The 20713-nt window shown below is 31.7% G+C and overlaps 1 protein-coding gene across 1 annotated transcript; it reads right to left on the reverse strand.

Moving 5' to 3' along the window:
* Positions 1-1316: 1316 nt before the first annotated feature.
* LOC145329660 (putative oxidoreductase SERP2049) lies at positions 1317-13045 on the reverse strand. The gene is made up of 11 exons (XM_080174002.1): positions 12943-13045; positions 12354-12434; positions 12041-12087; positions 10394-10498; positions 9354-9415; positions 8666-8767; positions 7558-7624; positions 6968-7015; positions 3973-4051; positions 2365-2469; positions 1317-1632 (listed from the first exon to the last, which is right to left on the reverse strand). Exons 1-11 carry the CDS (start codon positions 13003-13005, stop codon positions 1621-1623), a joined length of 771 nt encoding a protein of 256 aa, XP_080030128.1. The 5' UTR covers positions 13006-13045; the 3' UTR covers positions 1317-1620.
* Positions 13046-20713: the final 7668 nt, after the last annotated feature.

The raw sequence follows: 20713 nt of genomic DNA on the forward strand, positions 1-20713 counted from the left end.
TCGTAGGCCGCACATAATCCACTAAAAAGTGAAAAGCGTATCTAATTATGAAACTAGCAGCTTATTTTTGTTTATATTTGATGAATTAAAATTTAATACTTATATCCTCAAAATAGTAAAAATATTTTGCAAGTAAAAGATAATGAATGAAAACTTGGGTAAAATTGTTGAAAATAGATAAATACAATAATTGAGTGACAACTGGTCCAAGAAGATAAGATTTAACCAATTTCCAAGTAATCCTCAGAGAAAAAGGGATTGGGAAATAAGATGAAAATCCCTTTTGTCTAAATATTTCCTTTTGATATTTTTTTTTCTCCCCTCAAAACCTGCGACTTTATTTCATCGTTGGGTAGGTGATTAGTTTGTATCTCGGCCCAAATTGCGTTCAAAGTTAGACTTACTAATGCTATGTCTGATCTGCGACATTAATTTGTGGTAAATTTTAAATCTTTGAAAAAAAATTTCATTATGATTATTTCGGCACGTTTTGTGACTTGCAAATGGCAGTCATATTTTTTTTTCTTGTGTCCTATGGTCGCCAAACCATTGATTTTTGGGTTGAAAATGTTTTGTATCTTTTAACAATTAAAAGCTGTTTACTATCATAGGAGTGTAAATTATTCTGGTCCCTAAAGTTTATAAAAAAAATCTCTCATTGTTGACTGAAAAAAAATGGGTACTTTATATCTTGATATGTTGGATCAAGCTAGTTGTGTGTGCCCAAACTTTTCAACCAATAATTTAAGTCTACAGAATTGGTATTTTGTTTGCCATAGATGGGGATGTAAATAAAATTATCGTACATTGTCTTATCCCAAAAAAATCCCTGATATTTATACATATAATTATGTTTAACAGGTGGCTAATTATATAAGATAATTTGTTATCTAAATAAGTCATCTACATAATCTTTATCTTTTATTATAGTATATCCACACCCCGGCCCCTGTCCAATAAAATAAGTAAAGAATTAATAAAAGCCCAAAACTTTCCCAAGACTCAAAGTAAAGAATAAAATAGCATAAAACTTCCTCATGATCTATGTAGAGCTTCGCGCAATTGAAATAACTTTAAAGTATTGGGGTATGGGGGAGTTTTTTTCCTATGCCGTCATTAAGAGACCCTAACCATACGGGGCCTATAACTGCGGTACCCTAACCCAAGTATCTTATATAATATAACCTAACCTAACTAATAAATTAATAGATGAAAACTACTAATGTTTATAAATCAATACACTGTGGTTAGTGATATTCTAATCAGGGAAGTACATACCATAATTATAGAAAAGATTCGCTTTTAAAACAGACATCTATATGAAAACATGTATTTTTAATGCTGATATATCAATTATAATACATTTAGAATTAAAATTAGATTACATTTAGTCATGTTTCCTTACATCTAGGAGGTTTAGTATTTCATTTTATTAAAAAATTTGACTTTTTATTCATTCTATTAAGAATTTTGAAAATGTAAAAATGTTGTCAAATATTTTAGTGCAAAGCTTAAAAATATATTTATAAAATATATTAATTTGTCGCGTTTAAAAATAGTACATTTAAACTCTATGATAAATAAAAAACCATAGAGAACATTGCTTGCATTATTGTCCATTTAAATCATCTCCTGAATACAAAACTGATTAGGTACAACATAAGATATATATTCACAGATAATAAGATGAAAGGCACGCGAAATATATTATATAAAAGTAACAGTATCTCTGTCTGTGTGTGTGTGTGTGTGCGTGTCTGTGTGTCTGTCTGTCTGTTTGACCGAAGGTTCTCACTCTCATAGGTCTTGGGAAGGTTTATAACTATTTAGGGAGATGATTATACCATCCTCCCAAGATTAATCGTCTCTAAAGAAAACTAATACTAACACCCCCCCCACAAAAAAAAAAGTTTTTGTATAAACTCCCCCCCCCTTAATTGCCCCCAGAGGCCTCTAGATAAATAGATATTCAGATAGATAGATAGATATACATACCGATAGATAGATATACATACAGATAGATAGATAGATATATGTACATACAGATAGATAGATAGATATACATACAGATAGATAGTTAGATAGATATACATACAGGTAGATAGATAGATATACATACAGATAGATAGATAGATATACATACAGATAGATAGATAGATAGATATACATACAGATAGATAGATAGATATACCTGAAGTTTATCCCTAACCATCATATCATAGACATAATAGTTATCCCCTGCCTTCATGGTATCATATACAGATAGATAGATAGATATACATACAGACAGATAGATAGATAGATATACATACAGATAGATAGATAGATAGATATACATACAGATAGATAGATAGATAGATATACCTGAAGTTTATCCCTAACCATCATATCATAGACATAATAGTTATCCCCTGCCTTCATGACGTCATAGACGGTGACACCCAAATCTTCAGGCTGAATCATCAGATCCTAACAAAAAATAATAGATTTTTTTCCAAGATGGTTAATCTGATGCAGTTATCCGTCCAACCTGAAAATTGCTATATTTAGTCAATTATGCAATACATAATACGTGCAAATAATTTTTTAGACGATATAATTTCACCAAGCAAAGCTTTAGTCTAAAAAAATAACTACTTCTAAATGATAATTTAAATGCTGTTACTCTTATAATAAGAATTTTTGTTTTTTCTATTATCTCATTTGTTGAGCTTCGCTTTCATGGATCTTGTCATCCTTATCTTAATATATTCTCTTAAATGGTCTACTTATGAAAGTCGTATAAGAGAGCGATTCCAAATAAATTATATTTAAGTAACTAAATAAATTGGCAAATTTTGTCTGTTACAAAATTAAATTGCAATATTTGATATCATATCAACATTCAATTCCAATGAAACGTTAAATATATATTTGGTAAGTAGGCGGATTTTCAAAAAACAAGGACATTTTAATGTGCAAAGGGAGATCACCAGAGGCGTGCAGCAGGGGGATGTATCCATCTATCCTCAAGGCAAAATTAAGGAGGGTGGTTACTGGGTTACACACCACAGCTTTCCACCCCATTACACACTCCTTAACAAGAGTCCACAATCCACAAAAAAATTATAAACTCCTCTAATATTGGGAGTTTCAGGGTTAAAAAGCCACACAAATATAATGGGGGTGTGAAAAAAATTTGACAATTCATGGGGACTTTTTTTCCTTTTCGGTGAGTGCTTGGATACCTAGGGCACGAAAAATACACCCTTATTGTTGCCTGTAAAAAATGATAGACAGACACAAACATTTATTAAGTAGCTTAGCTTCGAAACAAGGAGATAAAACAGGGGATCAAAAAATCTAATGAGCTTTCAAGACAGGAGTACTGCATAATAGCTATGCTTCCTATATTATTGAATGTTTTTTTATGAACCTAATTATGATTATAATAAACCACACGTTTCTTTAAAAATTAAAATGGGATTTAAAAATAAATTCTTAAATATGTGATATTTGTACATTTTTAATAGCCATAGTCAGCTATGGTGAGAAACAGAATGTAGTTAAAACACCCCGCTCCCCAATAGTTTTTTTTCTGTCTCAAATCTTTAGAAATCGAAAAAATTTAGTTTGATGTATTTCCGGCTATAAAGCAGTCATATCCATTTTTTTCAGAAAAGTATTGATGCTTCTTTTTAATTTACTTTGTCTGTCCATTAATTAGTTAGTTAGTACGTAACGCTTTTGTAGAACTGTGATTTTCAGGGCTTCTATTGAAGATAGACAGACGAAATTTTCAGTAAAGATTCCTTTGATATTTGTGCCTTTAGTCTATACTTAGTTTTGACTGTCTGTCAGTCGGTCATGCTTCAAAAATATTTTATTCTTTCTTTTCTTTATTATGAAAATTCTTCATTTGATGCTTTTTTGTACTTCGCTACTTATGAATGTTGTCATCCTTGTTAAATTCACACATAAATAAAATTTTACCTTCTTCTCAATGAATAGCTCTGGATCTCCTAAGCCCATTTCCTTCATAGCTTTAGCTTGAACAGGATCCCTCAGAGTTCTAAAAAATAAAATCAGCCAATAAACAAAGAATATTAAATTTAATAAATTATGGAGTTTTCAATAAATCTACGTTTTTACTATCGATCAACTACCTCCTTTTTTATTGAAGGACTTAAAAATTTCAATTATTGTGTGTTAAGAAATTTTTGCTTTCTTACTTTGCATGATAGGCTTAAACTTTAAAAGTTTAGAATGAACAACAGATTTTGAAGTATTTTGTTTAGGTGAAAAATTAAGTATCTTGATTTTAAAATCGTCATTGGCCATATTTTTTCATATCATACTCTCTTTATAATATTACCGTGATAGAATATTCTCTGTATTTGTCTGTCTCAGGCAATGAGGATGGGGACACTAGACCCCAAAGTTTTATAATAACATTTTATTTTTCGTTGGCTCTACGGGACTGTTGAATTCTGATTGGTTGGTTCATTAAGTTGAGTGTCCAAATGTTTCAACCAATAATTATAATCTAGAGGAGGGGTAATTCTGTGTATCATCATTGGGGATGTACATTAATTTATCGATCATTGTCTTATCCCTTTAGATCCCTGGTCTCATGACTATATTTGTCCCCCCTGAGGAATACCCTACATGAACCTAACTTAATAAATTAATTTTAAATCATATTATATCATGTTTACAAACTTTAATAAAGGTTGAGATTTTCTACAGATAAGGTGCGTAGTCAGTCCATCCCAGGAATAAGGTAAAGCCAACAAGCGAAATAAATCTAAAATAATTTTTGGGGGGCAGATAAATAGGTCGTCCTCTAGTGTTGCCCCCCAACGACAGCTGATAATAACGTATAGGTTCTGTGATTTTTTTTCGAATTAATTTCGTTGTTGGTAAAAGCTGAGTGCATTCTAATAACAAAAATGTTAGGAAATTAAGACATCTTAATTATATTTTAAAATCTTGTGTGAAGAGTCCTGCTACTATAAGGTATATTTTTAGAAGCTAAAAAATTAAAATTAACACCTGTAGGACGACTAGACCCTTTTAGATAGCTGTAGCATCTCTATAATTGTATCTTACAAGTTAAGTACGTCCATATAAAGCATATTAAACTGGAGCAGTTTTAATATTATCGTTTAGAGGTATATTAATAATTATTTATCTCATCGTATTATAGACATCTTTCCACGGTATAAAACTGAAAAGAATAAGATTAAAATCAATATTGTTAGCCTTGAGGGTAATGGCTACATGATTTTTCAGTATAGCTGAGAACCTGTTCTAATCCAGCAGACATTAATCGGAGGGAGCCATGCTGGAAAAAAATTATTTTTTCTATATCAAAAACAATGCTACGCTATTTTGTGATATACTTGAGCTTTGCTTTATGTATGCTGTCATCCTTGGTATAAGAGAAATATGTTTATGAAAGCTTTTAACACAATTTAATTAGAAAAATGATGAACTGAAATTTAATTTCCGAATGTGTGCACAGTTTCCTCGGTTTTTCCTCATCATATCTCAATATTTACTACTAGCTAAAAAAATTCAAACTTCCCCCCCAAAAAAATTAATGAATAAACGATTTATACATTATGCATTCAAAATTTTAATTTTTCAAATTTTGATTTTTTTTTTTGAAATTTGAAGCTTTTTTAGCTAGTAGTAAATATTGAGATAGGATGATTAAACACCGAGGAAACTGTGTACACATTCGGAAATTAAATTTCAGTTCATCAGAAAAATAGGGAATTGGTCTGAATAAAAGGATAGATAAATAGCATAATAATTAATCACATACAAAATATATCCCCAAAACAAATCTTCTTTTGGTTTTAAATAAAAAAATCTAGTTTTGATAATTTTAGACTCATAAGCCTCTAAATATATAATTGCATTGATAAAAACTTTAATTAATTTGTTTTAAAATGTGCCATTTTCCTTTATAGACTTTTTTATGTATTTGATAATAATCTTTCTTAATAATCATTTTCAACTTTTCCTTACTTACTTTTAGATCTTATAATTCTATAAAAGTTTTGCCGTTCAAACAAACATGTATTTTTTTTCAAAAGCCGGCTTATAAGGCATAATTTGTTGAAAACTAAAGAATATTTTTTTCTGATTTTAAACTTTCCATGTCAATGAAGAAAATAAAATATTAATAATCAATTTTTGACAGAAGTAAGTGGGTTTTATAAAAATAAAACATACTGTAAATGTTTTCTAATTTTGCTAATCTAAATAATTAGCTGTATTAGTACGTGCACTAAAGTTTGCTTAAGTTTTGGCAAATTGATTTAAACTTGATTCGATATTAATTTAATATATCTATATTGTCCTTTTATCTCCATAATTCATACATTGGAGAATATCTATCTATCTGAATTAGTATTTTTTTATGAAAAAAGTAATATGTTGAAAAATCTCCTAAAATTTTTTTGAAAAAATCATCAAATTAGGTTTTTAACAAGGGTGAAAACATCCATAAAAGCGAAGCACTGAAACGGTAGAACAAACGGACATTAACACTTGTATAGTGTCTAAACTGAATAATCAGAATATAAAAGTCGAAGCAAAATTGTAAGTAAATTTGTTGAAACACTGCCTGATACAGGATAATGTTTATAAACCTACTTACATTTTTTAGACTTAATTATAGAGTTGCTTTGCTTAAGATATTGTTCTTTGTTGTCCCGGGAATCAATATACCAAAAATCAGATCAAATCAAACGGATAATTAGATCACATAAAAATTTGTTGTTAAATGATTATAGAGATGCTACGCTTTCTAAATCGTACTTAATTACTACAGGAATCATCATGCAAAATTTGAAATCGATAGGACAATTCTAACATACCTAAATTAACGAATAAAAGCTATCTATCTCGGACGGGGCAAAGCCCCTAGAGGCTAGGGGCGAAGCCGCTAGTAAGATTATATAGAACTACTTACTTTTCTAGTCCATCAGTCCATACGAATCCAGGTAGAATGTTTGTTATCCTAAAACAATCAACAAAAATTAATCTAAAATTAAGTCATATGCAGTATTCAGTAGGTAGATAAAGTACAGGAACGATAAATTAATACAGATGTGTTTATTTATCACATTTTTGAACTGGTTTTTATTCGAGGGAAATTGATTGGAGCGATCTAAAGCTAAAACTAGCAGAGATCCTATTGTATAAAGTAGTAAGCTTTATTGTCTGTACCGAAGGATCTTTCTAACTGCTGAACCGATATGGTTCTCATTTACTATAAAGATTTCTATAGATCCTTATAGGAAATAAGCCTGGGTTGGGTTTTAGGCAATTTTCTGCCCCTATATCCCTCTCAATATAGAGCCCCTAATTGCTAGGGGCGCAACCGCTAGTATTTAAAAAAGAAACCAATCTTTTAGACATGATACCATTCTTAACATAATATAACAATAATATAACATAATAAAAAAGCTTCAAAGAACATTCCTTATGTGTTAAAAATCAAAAGGATTAAAACTAGAGGTTTCAACACTTGTAATGATCAATAAACAAATATCAACTTACTTTATTTTTGTATTCTTAAGTTCCATTCTGAGGGCTTGCATACAGCCATCCATAAAAAACTTAGTCCCTTAATAATTTACAAATTTATTTAAGTTTATTTACCTTAAATACTGTACAGCATATATACTGTTCAAAAAAGGACCTGTATACACAGCTACACCAGGGAAGGGAACTCTCTCTCTGTCACTAGTGATGTAATACCTGTATACACAGCCACACCAGGGAAGGGAACTCTCTCTCTGTGTCACTAGTGATGTAATACCTGTATATGTTACACAGCCACACCAGGGAAGGGAACTCTCTCTCTGTCACTAGTGATGTAATACCTGTATACACAGCCACACCAGGCTAGGGATTGAAACTATCTATCTGTCACTAGTGATGTAATACCTGTATACACAGCTACACCAGGGAAGGGAACTCTCTCGCTGTCACTAGTGATGTAATACCTGCATACACAGCCACACCAGGGAAGGGAACTCTCTCGCTGTCACTAGTGATGTAATACCTGTATACACAGCCACACCAGGGAAGGGAACTCTCTCTCTGTCACTAGTGATGTAATACCTGTATACACAGCCACACCAGGGAAGGGAACTCTCTCTCTGTCACTAGTGATGTAATACCTGTATACACAGCCACACCAGGGAAGGGAACTCTCTCTCTCTGTCACTAGTGATGTAATACCTGTATACACAGCCACACCAGGGAAGGGAACTATCTCTCTCTGTCACTAGTGATGTAATACCTGTATACACAGCCACACCAAGGATTGAAACTATCTCTCTGTCACTAGTGATGTAATACCTGTATACACAGCCACACCAGGGAATGGAACTCTCTCTCTGTGTCACTAGTGATGTAATACCTGTATACACAGCCACACCAGGGAAGGGAACTCTCTCGCTGTCACTAGTGATGTAATACCTGTATACACAACCACACCAAGGATTGAAACTATCTCTCTGTCACTAGTGATGTAATACCTGTATATACAGCCACACCAGGGAATGGAACTCTCTCTCTGTGTCACTAGTGATGTAATACCTGTATACACAGCTACACCAGGGAAGGGAACTCTCTCTCTGTGTCACTAGTGATGTAATACCTGTATACACAGCCACACCAGGGAAGGGAACTCTCTCGCTGTCACTAGTGATATTTATTATGTGACCCTTGTTTTCCTTCTTCATCGCTGGCAAAAACACACCTTAAACAGCAATCTGCATTTAAATCTATTAAGGTAAGAATGTTTAGGTTAGATTTTTTGTTATGATTTTGCTGCATTCCAAATTTGAGATCATAATTATGGCCAACCATATAAGATCAAAACACTAGAGGGGAAGCGGTTAAATAACTATATGTCCCACTCCGTGGACTTTGTGCCGTTTTTCGATATGGTCTTTGAAAATCAATAGCATAGGGAATAGTAAAACAACCAAGTCACTTTAAAAGAGCTGAAAGTAGTATGCTAGCAAATGAAGAAGGCCCCAACAGGAAGATACAGGTAGTTAAATGATTATACATATATTTTTTATAGATTTATTATGGTTACAATTCTAATTATTTCAAGTGAAATCTGAAAATTTATAAATTTACAAGTACTATTGACACATTGAAATGGACGTACATATTTAGTTTTGGTCAGCTCAAGAATAGCTTTGCTATAAGAAGTGTAATTAAACATAAAAAAAAGAATCAATCAAAACAAAATAAACCAATCAACTCTTATCTATCTATAGAATACAATACATATATGCAACTGATCAATGATTAAATTGAATTGATTCACTTACTGATAGCATTGAGATGGCCTCTGATGTTTACATCAATCATCCAATCCCAGCTCTCATAATCACTGAAATAAATATTTCATAGAAGACGAAGAAAGTCGCTCAATGTGACGTCATAAAAATGAGGGATTATCCATCTCTTTTTAGGAGTTTTCTTTCCCACTCCTCCACTTATCATTACTAATTTTTATGACTTCCGAGTTTTTTTTGATAGACTTTCTTCGTCTTCATTTCATATGAATGTATTCATTCAGTGCTTATCCTCAAAGTGCCTGTCGAGTACTGAAGCCCTCACTCTTTAATTTATTTAAGTAAATAGAAAATAATGGTTAAGGGTTAGTTTTTTTTCTATGTTACGAGACTACCTAACCTAAACTTGCACAAAAACAAACAAAAACTAAATCCCCCTAATTTTCAATTTAGTCTCAAAATAAGGTAATTGTCATGGTTTTTTATATCTATCAATCTATCTACATGTCTATTTATCTATATCTAACTATCAATCTTGTGTACCGCTGCATTTGGAATTGCGGACTGTTGTTATAGAGAAGCTGTGCTCATAAACCCCAATAACATTAGGCTAAAAATATATACACTTTTATTGAAGATAGGTAAGCACAGTTCTGAATTAATCTTATATACAAACAATTTAGCCTTTAGGTTAGGTTATATTGGCTATAAATAGATATTTCTAGAATTGGTTCTAGATGCTGTGAGTATTGGTGCAAAAAATATGACGTAACAAAAAAAATTAGCCAATGAGAGGCCGTTATTGACCAATGGCGGCAATGGTAGTGGACTCTCATTGGCTAATTTTTTTTTGTTACGTCATATTTTTTGCACCAATACTCACAGCATCTTGGTTCTAAGGTTCTGCTTAACCCTATATTTACACAAATTTGGTTGGGTTAAACCGAATACATTACGGATTCCTTCCAGTAATAAACCAACAAAATTTTTAGATATTACATATTTTAACAAGGAGCATAAACTTAAGTAGGAGCGGTGCTAGCCTGTATTTCGGGTTTGTCCACTACACTTACTTGTCACAGAAGTCCTGAAATGACCAGGCGCCAGCATTGTTAACCAGAAAGTCGGGCACTCCAACCTCATCAAAAACCTTCTGGGCCATGGCTTTCATCCCCTCCCTGAATAAATTTGTTATATAGCAAAATATTTTTTTTTATCAAAAGAATAATGAAAGATAAAAATAGCTTTCCCTTAAAAATTGGACCATTGAAAGAAAACGAAGTAGTGGGTTTCGTCGTATTTTCACAGTAGGCTCTTCTTTTTTTATCCCCTGTAGGTCCTATTTACTAACACTGCGGGGCAATCATTAACATTAACCTTACATAACCTAACCTAAAATAACCTATCAAAAGCTGTGAAAATACGGTGAAATCCACGACTTCATTTTCTTTCCATGATCCATAATTCTTAATTTGGTAGATGGGAGAGAGGTGATGGGAGAAATGGTTGTAAATTAATGTAATCGGTAATGTTCCCCATCTCCCTGGTTTGTTAATAATGAAGCTTTTCATAGTGCCTATTAAAAAAGGGGATAAATTAAAAAAACTTTTGATCATAGTATCCCGAAAGACGTCATATTAAAATAATGGACTTTTTAAAGGCATTTTTAAAAGTATGATTATCTAACCAAACATACAAAATATTTCATAACAGTATCCAAACAAGTAATAAATATAGAATATTTAGATTCTTACTCAGCAAATAAGACCAGTAGCAAAATAAATGGGGGAAAATCAGAATATATTATTGATTTAAAAGTGTAGAGATTTTTGTACGACAATCTTGATATATTGACAGGGAAAAATTAGTCGGTAATTTTGGTTGCTTATATGGGCCTTATTTATTAGTCAGTTCGTTTATCCAGTAGTAGGGAAGGTGATGAGGTAAGGGGGTGGATGGTGAGTATTTTTATTTTAGCAAGCTGGGAGTATCCACTTTATTGGAGTACATTATTGGTGCAATATCCAAGTAATTATGTATTGATTGTGACAAACACATATAATAATAAGGCTGGTAAAATATTTCTTAGGTTATTTGGAAAAAAACCGTTTAAAAATTTCGTTATTCGAATTATTTGAAAGAAGCATATATATAAATATAGGCAAAATTGTTCTTCTGCTACGTATCTTTTTTAAGGTTGACGGATTATTGTGAATGATAGTCCATCTAAAGTTATAAATCTATTATCAAAGTATTACATATCACAAATATTTCTCTAGAAAAAATAAAAAGTTTTTTTTTTGAGAAAAGGATAATTACATGTCAGATATTGAGAAGGGTATAATAACAGTTCTAAGTATTTATGAGGGTGGCAGAAATGCTGCTGGGCAAACCATATTCAAAAGTAACAGGATGTCTGTCTGTATGTATGTTTGTGTACTAAAGGATCTTGTTAACCGCTGAACCGATGTAGTTCTTCTTTACTATATATATATATATATATATATATATAGAATTTCATGGGTCCTGGAAAGTTTTTATTTAACTATTTTGGAGGGAGGATACCACCAATCTTCCAATAGAAATCGCCCAAAAACTAAAATTAAAAATAAACAGGGGTTGTCTCCCCCTCCTCTCAAATGCCCCAAGAGATCTCTAGGGGCGTAGCCACTAGTATTGAATAAAAAGCAGCTCTAGGAGGCGGATTTATAATCTGTTACCTGTCAGAAATAGAGCAGGGTATAGCCATTCCTTTTCCTCCAACACTCTAAAAAAACAATTATTCAAATTCCAACGAAGACGATTAGATGCAATAGTAATGACAGTGAGTTTGATATTAAATTGACAAAGGGAGTCTCTGGGGGTGTTTTTGAATGTTGCATTGCATGAAAAGGCAAATATCATTATCATTAAGATCATTTTTTAAGAAGCTACACTTAAAATAATTCTTCATGAAATAGCTTAAAACCTATCTAGGATCCTTAGATATTTTCTCCTCCCCATTTTTAATTTAAAATAATAGATAGTATATACCTTAACTTCTTCTAGTAACTCATCAAGAGCCTCCTTTCCTCTTGCCAGCAGTACCAGGTATACTCCTTTGTCTGCCAGTTGCTAGATAGATAGATACATAGATAGACAGATCCTACTTCCCCCTTGCCAGCAGTACCAAGAATACTTCTTTGTCTGCCAGTTGCTTGATAGATAGATTTCAATTAAGGCTGGATTTTCCTTCGTTTTCAAGTGATCATCTAGAGAACCCAGGGACTTTATCCGCTTGTGGTGGGATGCAATACTCTAACGCCCACTGGTGAATATAAGGTTATGTAATATTCGACAGACAACCAACCCTTTGATTGCACGACATTTGTCTGAGAATTCCTAAATGTGCATGGTAATGAGTTTCGCCTGTTTTTGAGCCAAGTCATTTTTCTACTTTAACCATTTATGTCGCGCTCCAGACACAGAATCAGTATTAGCCATTTTAAACGTCTTTAGTTATGACACTTTGTCGGGCCGAGATTCCAACCTATCACCTCAACGACGACGAGCGGATGCACAACGTGTTAAGGCTCGGTCACGGGTTAGATAGATAGATAGATATATAGATTGGTTTGCTTACCCTTACAATACCTCTGCCTACGCCCTTGCTGGCACCAGTAATTACACAAATCTTTCCTTCCATTTTTAGTTTCTAGAAATATAATAACTTAATATTAATATTATCTAACTGGTTTTAATCCATACTGAAAATTTATGTATAGAATTGTATTATGATAATTTCTACAAATAATAATATAAAACTGATATTTATATCTTTTCTTTTTCTTTCCGCGGAAATATGTCTAAATATGATGGATATTGGATATTGTCATCATTGTTATTTTCTTATTTCCACTGTTAATCTGTAAAGCTATAAGGAAATTTAATATTCTATTCTGCCGTTGAAGATCTGCTGATTTTTTCATTAGGATTCTTATGACAACTAAACATCTGCTTTATAACTAGCTTTCTCCGATTGATCTTTTTTGTCGCTCGATAAATTTGATGGTGTCATCATTTTTTTTTAAATTTACTTGTCTCTTATTTTCTGTGTAAGCATAAAAAAGTTTTATATAGGGTTTTATATTCATATTATAAAGGATAGAAAACTCATCCAAGAAAACAGGGTTATTAGGGATAGAACAATGGACGATAAAAATGTTTATCCACGCTTTGTATGTATTTAGTTCTGGGTTTAATATCTTGTATATTTTTTAAAGTTTAATAGTTGTCCATTACTTTACTCTTCTCTCCAGGAAGGGTTGGGACATTGAGCTGTTTATTATACTAGTACCCAAAGTTTTAATATTACGTTTTCTTTTTCGTTGGATTAACTTTTATTGAAATTTGATTGGTTGGTTCATTTAGTTGAGTGTCCAAACGTTTTAACTACAAATTAAATTTTTCTAATTTATAATCATGGGGATATACGACAATTTATTGACCTTTGTCTTATCCCTTTAGATCCCTGATAAATATTAGTAATCGCACATAATAAAACTTTTTTTTCTCAAGAAGAAAGTATTTTTTTTATAAATAAAAACCTATTTTGAATAGAACAAAATTTGTATACATACAATTGGATAAAGTATTTAAATTAAGTGTAGAAACTCTATAAATATTACTTTCATTTTAACTGGTTGATTTTTTGGCGTCATATGTTATTTAATTATCCTATTTTCATGATTTTAAAATGCAGGTTCCAAATGACAAGGAAATAGCTCTACAGTTTTGATATTTTTATTTTCTGATTTAGCGAGCTTTGATTTTATGGATGTTGAGTTGAAGGGAGATACTGTAAATTACACTAGCAACCAAAGTTTTATAAACACGCTTTCTCATTTGCTGGATGAAAAACTTAAGATACTTTTATAATAACTTTATTTGTTGGTTCAACCAATAGTAAAGACAATGAAGCTCTTTACAGTGCCTGTAAAAGGGGATAAATCTAAAACCTTTTGGCTGAAGTATCCCGAATGAAATCATGTTAGAATAATCAAATATTTTAATATGACGTTATTCTGGATTTTTCGGTCAAAGTTTTAAATGAATCCTTTTTTATAGGCACGATAAAGAACTTCATTTTATTTACTAGGGGTAATGTTGTTTACAATCACTGGGGATGAACAATGCAGATCATATCAATTTTTCGTCCATTGTCTTATCCTCACTTGGATGTTTTCATCCTTGTTTTGTTGAAAAGAATTTAGAAGAACCAAATATTATATATTTAGTTCACAATATATATTTTAAAGATAAAATTTTTAAATTTCTTACAAAAGCACCTTTATCACTAGCAGTAAAATCACAACTGTTAGAATAAGACATCTACAATATTACTTTTTAGAACATGAAACAAAAAATAAGTTTCTCCAACTGTTTTTAATGTTTGTTTTAAAAATGTAATTGAAATTTTAATGATATATTGTAATGCTGGTAACTTGGTAAGTGAGGAATAGTCTAGATTATAGAATTATTTTTTTGTAAGGGGGGGGGGGGATTTCTTTGGTTAAAATACGCTTAAGTAATGTCTATGACCAATCTAATGCTGCCATAAAAATAATAGATCTAGACGCATAGTAGTTTTAGATAAAATATTCAGCTATACCAAAAACACGGTCTAAATGAAGGGTTGTAAGAAGTCAACTAAAATCGCATAGGATTTTGTATAATGTTTTCTTAAGTACATTTACCTTTAAAAGTACATAATGCATCGTCTAGAAAACATTTGTAAATATTCACCAAGACTTTATTCCAGGGTTTGTAACTGACAAAGAGTATTTCAAGGTAGATGAAGAATTCATTATCCTCAATTGCCCCCCTCCCCCCCCCCCCCCCTTAGACTTCCATAAAATTGTCGTAATGAGTATTGACATAAATGTGGAAAAGAGTTACTCTAAAAAGAGTAATAGATATAAAAAGATATTTTTAGTCGAGATACAGAGAGTGTCATGTTTGACGTCATAAAAATACGTTTAAATCCATCTCTTTTTTAGAGGTTTCCTTTCCATCTTCTCCTGTCATCCTTCCTTTTTAGACTTATTTTTATGACGTCACACATGACACTTTCCGTATCTCCTCTTTAGTTTATTGCATACTCTACAAATAGTGCAATTCAGATTTTTACTTTTCTATAATAATATAGTTAAAGCAAGTAACGCTTACCTATTGATAAAAAAGGTTGAGCAAAAAAGCAGATTGTTTGCACAACCCTTTACAAATTAATATTTAATTAGAAAATTTAAAAGCAAAAATGATAATACAAAAAATTATTTTTGATATAATTTGATTAAAGAAAATATTTATCTATAATAGCTACGAAAACCCTTTTACAAATGTTTTCACGTTTATTTAGCAAAGATAATAGAAAATATCAACAAAAACTTCTTTTTATATTTAATATCGATTCTTTTAGTTTTTGTTATTTATCATATAACAAGGATAAAAATTTCAAACATCAGAAAAAAGAACAACTATAGAGTATCTGCAATTCTAATTTTGAGGATAAATTGCCTCTTACACATAAATTATCTTATGAGCAACGATAAACCCCCCCCCCCCCTTATTTCTTAATAAATGGAAAAAAAGGAATAGTTTTTTTTGTATTTTTTTGGGGCACCGCAGATGTATGTCCCGAAGGGGTAAAAAAATAACCCCTTCTTCCTTGTTTCAATAAATTTATAAATAACGAGGGGGGGGGGGGGGGCTGGTAGGGGTGTCAGTTCTTAACAAGTACTTTGTACAGGGTCATTCAAGAGAAATGATTTTTTTAAAAACCTAATTATGCATAGAAAATAAAACAATTATGTAAAATCCTTTATATATTTGGAAAACCTATTATGAGACATTTATGTTTTAAATATTTAAAAATGATTATTTCAACAAATTATGCCCAAAAAACCGGTTTTTCCAAAGGCCTTTTTTTCGAAGATTTGTGGATTTAAGGGGTGTTAAAAAAATACACACATTTTTAAAATTCAAATTACGTGGCTTGTGTTAATAGTAGAAAAATGTTATGCATAACGTTAGAATCGTCATAGGCTCTAGTTTCTTAATATTTAAGAACCATTCCAGTGCTACGTATAGTATAGGAGCTACGTGGTAAAATGTTCCAATTACTTAAAACTTTTCATCCTTTTCCTCACATTTTTCAACGTAGCTCCTAAACTACAAATAGCACAAAAACGGGTCGTATATTTTCAAAAACTAGAGCTTATGACGATTCTAACGATATGCATAACATTTTTCGGATCATATGAAGAAAATGAAGTCATTCCTAAAAAGGACAGAAATTCCCTTCCTTGGGTATAGGAAGGCTGTTTACTTTCCTTTTTCTTACAAATTCTCAGTAAGGAAGGTGATTTCTGTCCACTATCTTACAAATTCTCACTAAAGGAAGGTGTCCTCTGTCCACCATCTTACAAATTCTTCCTAATTCTTAGAAATTCTTCCTTTTCCTCACATTACAACTATGCTTAATAAATCTACCTTATTTACCCAAATTCTCACTTATTCTCAGAAATTCTACCTTAATTACACAAATTCTCCCTTATTCTAAGAAGACCTACCTTATTCTAGCAAATTCTTCCTTATTCTAAGAAAATCTACCTTATTCCCTCAAATTCTTCCTTATTCTAAGAAATACTTCCTAATTCTATGAAAATCTACCTTATTATAAGACATTCTTCCTTATTCTAAGAAAATCTACCTTATTCTAAGACATTCTTCCTTATTCTAAGAAAATCTACCTTATTCTAAGACATTCTTCCTTATTCTAAGAAATTCTTCATTATTCTAATAAGATCTACCTTATTCTAAGAAATACTTCCTAATTCTATGAAAATCTACCTTATTATAAGACATTCTTCCTTATTCTGAAAAAAATCTACCTTATTCTAATAAGATCTACCTTATTATAAGACATTCTTCCTTATTCTAAGAAAATCTACCTTATTCTAAGACATTCTTCCTAATTCTAAGAAAATCTACCTTATTCTAAGACATTCTTCCTTATTCTAAGAAATTCTTCCTTATTCTAATAAGATCTACCTTATTCTAAGAAATACTTCCTAATTCTATGAAAATCTACCTTATTATAAGACATTCTTCCTTATTCTGAGAAAATCTACCTTATTCTAATAAGATCTACCTTACTATAAGACATTCTTCCTTATTCTAAGAAAATCTACCTTATTCTGAGACATTCTTCCTTATTCTAAGAAAATCTACCTTATTCTAAGACATTCTTGCTTATTCTAAGAAATTCTTCCTTATTCTAATAATATCTACCTTATTCTAAGAAATACTTCCTAATTTTATGAAAATCTACCTTATTCTAAGACATTCTTCCTTATTCTAAGAAAATCTACCTTATTCTAAGACATTCTTCCTTATTCTAAGAAAATCTAGCTTATTCTAAGTAATTCTTCCTTTTCCTTACTAATTCTCTCTTATTTTCAGATAACCTAGCTTATACTATGAAGTTCTTCCTTAATTCCCCTAATTCTTCCTTTTTCTCAGATAATTTTCCTAATTTATATTGGGATATCATAACTGAAATAGAGGTATAGAGAATATATAAATTCTGCCTTTTCACCTTCCTTATTCTCTCAAAATCTTGGTTTTTCTCACATATATTTCCTTATGTTTATTGGGATATCAGAACATGTGTAGGATAAGTTTGGGTTGTATCTTTTGACCTGAAATATTTGTTTGTACTTTAGAGGTGGAATGATCATAAAATACATTTTATTAGAAGGAACCCCAGTCTGTAAAACAAATATGAAATTATCTTAAGAAATAATAGTACATTCAGTATTTTTTTGGTTGTATCTTTTGACATTTAGTGTTTATGTTTTTATTCATAAAATTATTGATAATATTAACATAATTTTACTGAGAAATAAACCTTATAATAACAGGATAGCAGAAAATAAGAACAGGAGTCTTTATAATCCTTCACTAGCCAACACATACAAATATTAGACCAAGACCAAAAAAGTAATAATTTCAAAACAAATTTAAATATATTGTATATTTTACTGATATTTTCTTCAATAACTATAAGTAATTATCAATCCTTTTATAAAAGTAACAGGATGTTTGTCTTGGCTCCCAAGAGAAATTGCTTAAAGAAAAAGTTCCTACTCTACCCATCAGAAAAAAATTAATTTCCTTGTCAAAAATAAAATACCAGGCTTAGAGTCAGATATTTTTATTTGATTAATTACCCTAAGTGTCCATGGAAGCCTCTAGTGGCGTAGCTGCTAGTCTCAACCAATGTAATGTTTTTTTTTCACATTCCTATTTATGTGGTACAAACTCTATAGAAGGTTGGCAACTTATTTTTTTCGCCGGAAGTGATTGAACCCAAACAGCTGATAATTATGAAATCAATTCAAGGGCGTACATTGAAGTTTTACTATTTAACAAGGGGGGGAAAAGTTTAATAAATAGACAATAGAAAAAAAATAAATAGAAAGTTGTAATTAATTAATTAAACTTGGAAATTAAAATCATTTTACCGGCCATTATCTTATCCCTTAGATCTTGAAGACTGGTTTTCACATATCATCCACCCCATAAACTGCATACGGAAGCAAAGGTTTTCTATAATTAGGGTCGTTCCGTCCATGTGTTAGCTTTTTTCGTTTATTTAGACATTCAAAACATGCGGATTTTTTACAACTTTTTGTATGAAACTAGCGGCTGCGTCCCTAGCCTTTGGTGGCTTTGTATTTCAATGGGTAGAAAAGAGCAGAATAGACTAAAACCATCCCTAGACTTAAATTAAAATAAAAAATTTGCCTAAAACCATCCTGTACCTATGTAAAGGTTCTCTACAATGGAGAACCTAATCGGTTCAGCGGTTAGCGATATCCTTCTTTACTTTATATAATTGGAATAGCGGCTGCGCCCCTGGCATCTAGTAGACTCTTTCTGTTGAGGGGTAAGGAGGTGGAAGAAAAATAGCCTAAAACCATTCCAAGGCTTAAATATAAAATAGCCTAAAACCATCCCGGGACCTATGAGAAGGTTCTCTACAGTGGAGAACCTAATCGGTTCAGCGGTTAGCGATATCCTTCTTTACTTTATATAATTGGAATAGCGGCTGCGCCCCTGGCATCTAGTAGACTCTTTCTGTTGAGGGGTAAGGAGGTGGAAGAAAAATAGCCTAAAACCATTCCAAGGCTTAAATATAAAATAGCCTAAAACCATCCCGGGACCTATTGGAAGGTTCTCTACAATGGAGAACCTAATCGGTTCAGCGGTTAGCAAGATCCTTTGTTACAGACCCAAAAAAGCTTACTACTTTATATAATACTAGTGGCTTCGCCCCTAGCCTCTAGGGGCTTTGCCCCCAGAGGTATAATTACATCTTCTATTACTTACCCAGCAGAACGGATCACAAATTTTCGCACCTACCCAGCAGGAAAACATTAACTAGAGGCTACGCCCCTAGAAGCCTCTAGTGGCACTGCACTGGTAGGAGAAGGAAAAGTCGACCTCATCCTATTTTAAATTTGAGTTTATAAAGAGTTATAAAAATAATTTTTTAGTGGGAGAGGGAGGTTAGGACACACTCTCGAAAAATAGTTTAAAACCTTCCCAGGACCTATAAGAAGCTTCACTGTAAAGGAGAACAATATCGGTTCAGCGGTTATATAATAGGACTAGCGGCTACGCCCCTAGAGGCCTCTAGGGACACGTAATTTTTTTTCTCTTATCAATCTATTTTAAAATCAACTATTTACCAAAAATATTTTTTCGCTGATAGATTGTGTTAGTTATGTTTTTTCCCGGGACATATGAGAAGCTACCCTGTTAAGGAGAACCCGATCGGTTCAGCGGTTAGCAAGATCCTTCTGTACAAACTTACAAACACAGAGACATCCTGTTACTTTATTATAAGGATTTATTTATATATGTAACATGGGTTATTTTTTAACATTTTATTAATGGAAGACAATTGTTTCACTATTAAACAGATCATCGGTTCCAATTAAAATGTATAAAAAGAGTTACATCTTTATATAATAGGATAATTATCCTATTCATCATACTTTGGGAATAATGATTCCTAGGACAACAAGGTACAATATCATATGCAAGGCATCTCTCTAATCAAATCCTAATAAAAAAGTACGTATATATAAACAGTATCCTGTATTTAACAGTTTAAACATTTTTACAGTAACACATTTATAGTCGGATTATTTAGTTCTGACACTCTAAAGTTTTAATGTTCTTCTTTCCCGCCGTTTTAGAGCTTCGGTTTTATGGATGTTGTCATACTTTTTAAAACTAAAATAAGGGTTGTGGGTTGACCTCACCCCTTAAAGGCCTTGAGG

The sequence above is a fragment of the Acartia tonsa genome, chromosome 10, assembly GCF_053477335.1.
Source record: "Acartia tonsa isolate MP-2025a chromosome 10, ASM5347733v1, whole genome shotgun sequence".
Classification (NCBI taxonomy): Eukaryota; Metazoa; Arthropoda; class Copepoda; order Calanoida; family Acartiidae; genus Acartia; species Acartia tonsa.

Excerpts from the sequence above, each read along its gene's own strand:
- LOC145329660 (XM_080174002.1), bottom strand. The coding sequence starts at position 13,005 with ATGGAAGGAAAGATTTGTGTAATTACTGGTGCCAGCAAGGGCGTAGGC. Across the intron at positions 8,768-9,353 it reads AGGCCATCTCAATGCTATCA|GTGTGTTTTTGCCAGCGATG; the intron begins GTAAGTGAATCA and ends TTGCTGTTTAAG. Across the intron at positions 7,016-7,557 it reads CTTAAGAATACAAAAATAAA|GATAACAAACATTCTACCTG; the intron begins GTAAGTTGATAT and ends TGATTGTTTTAG.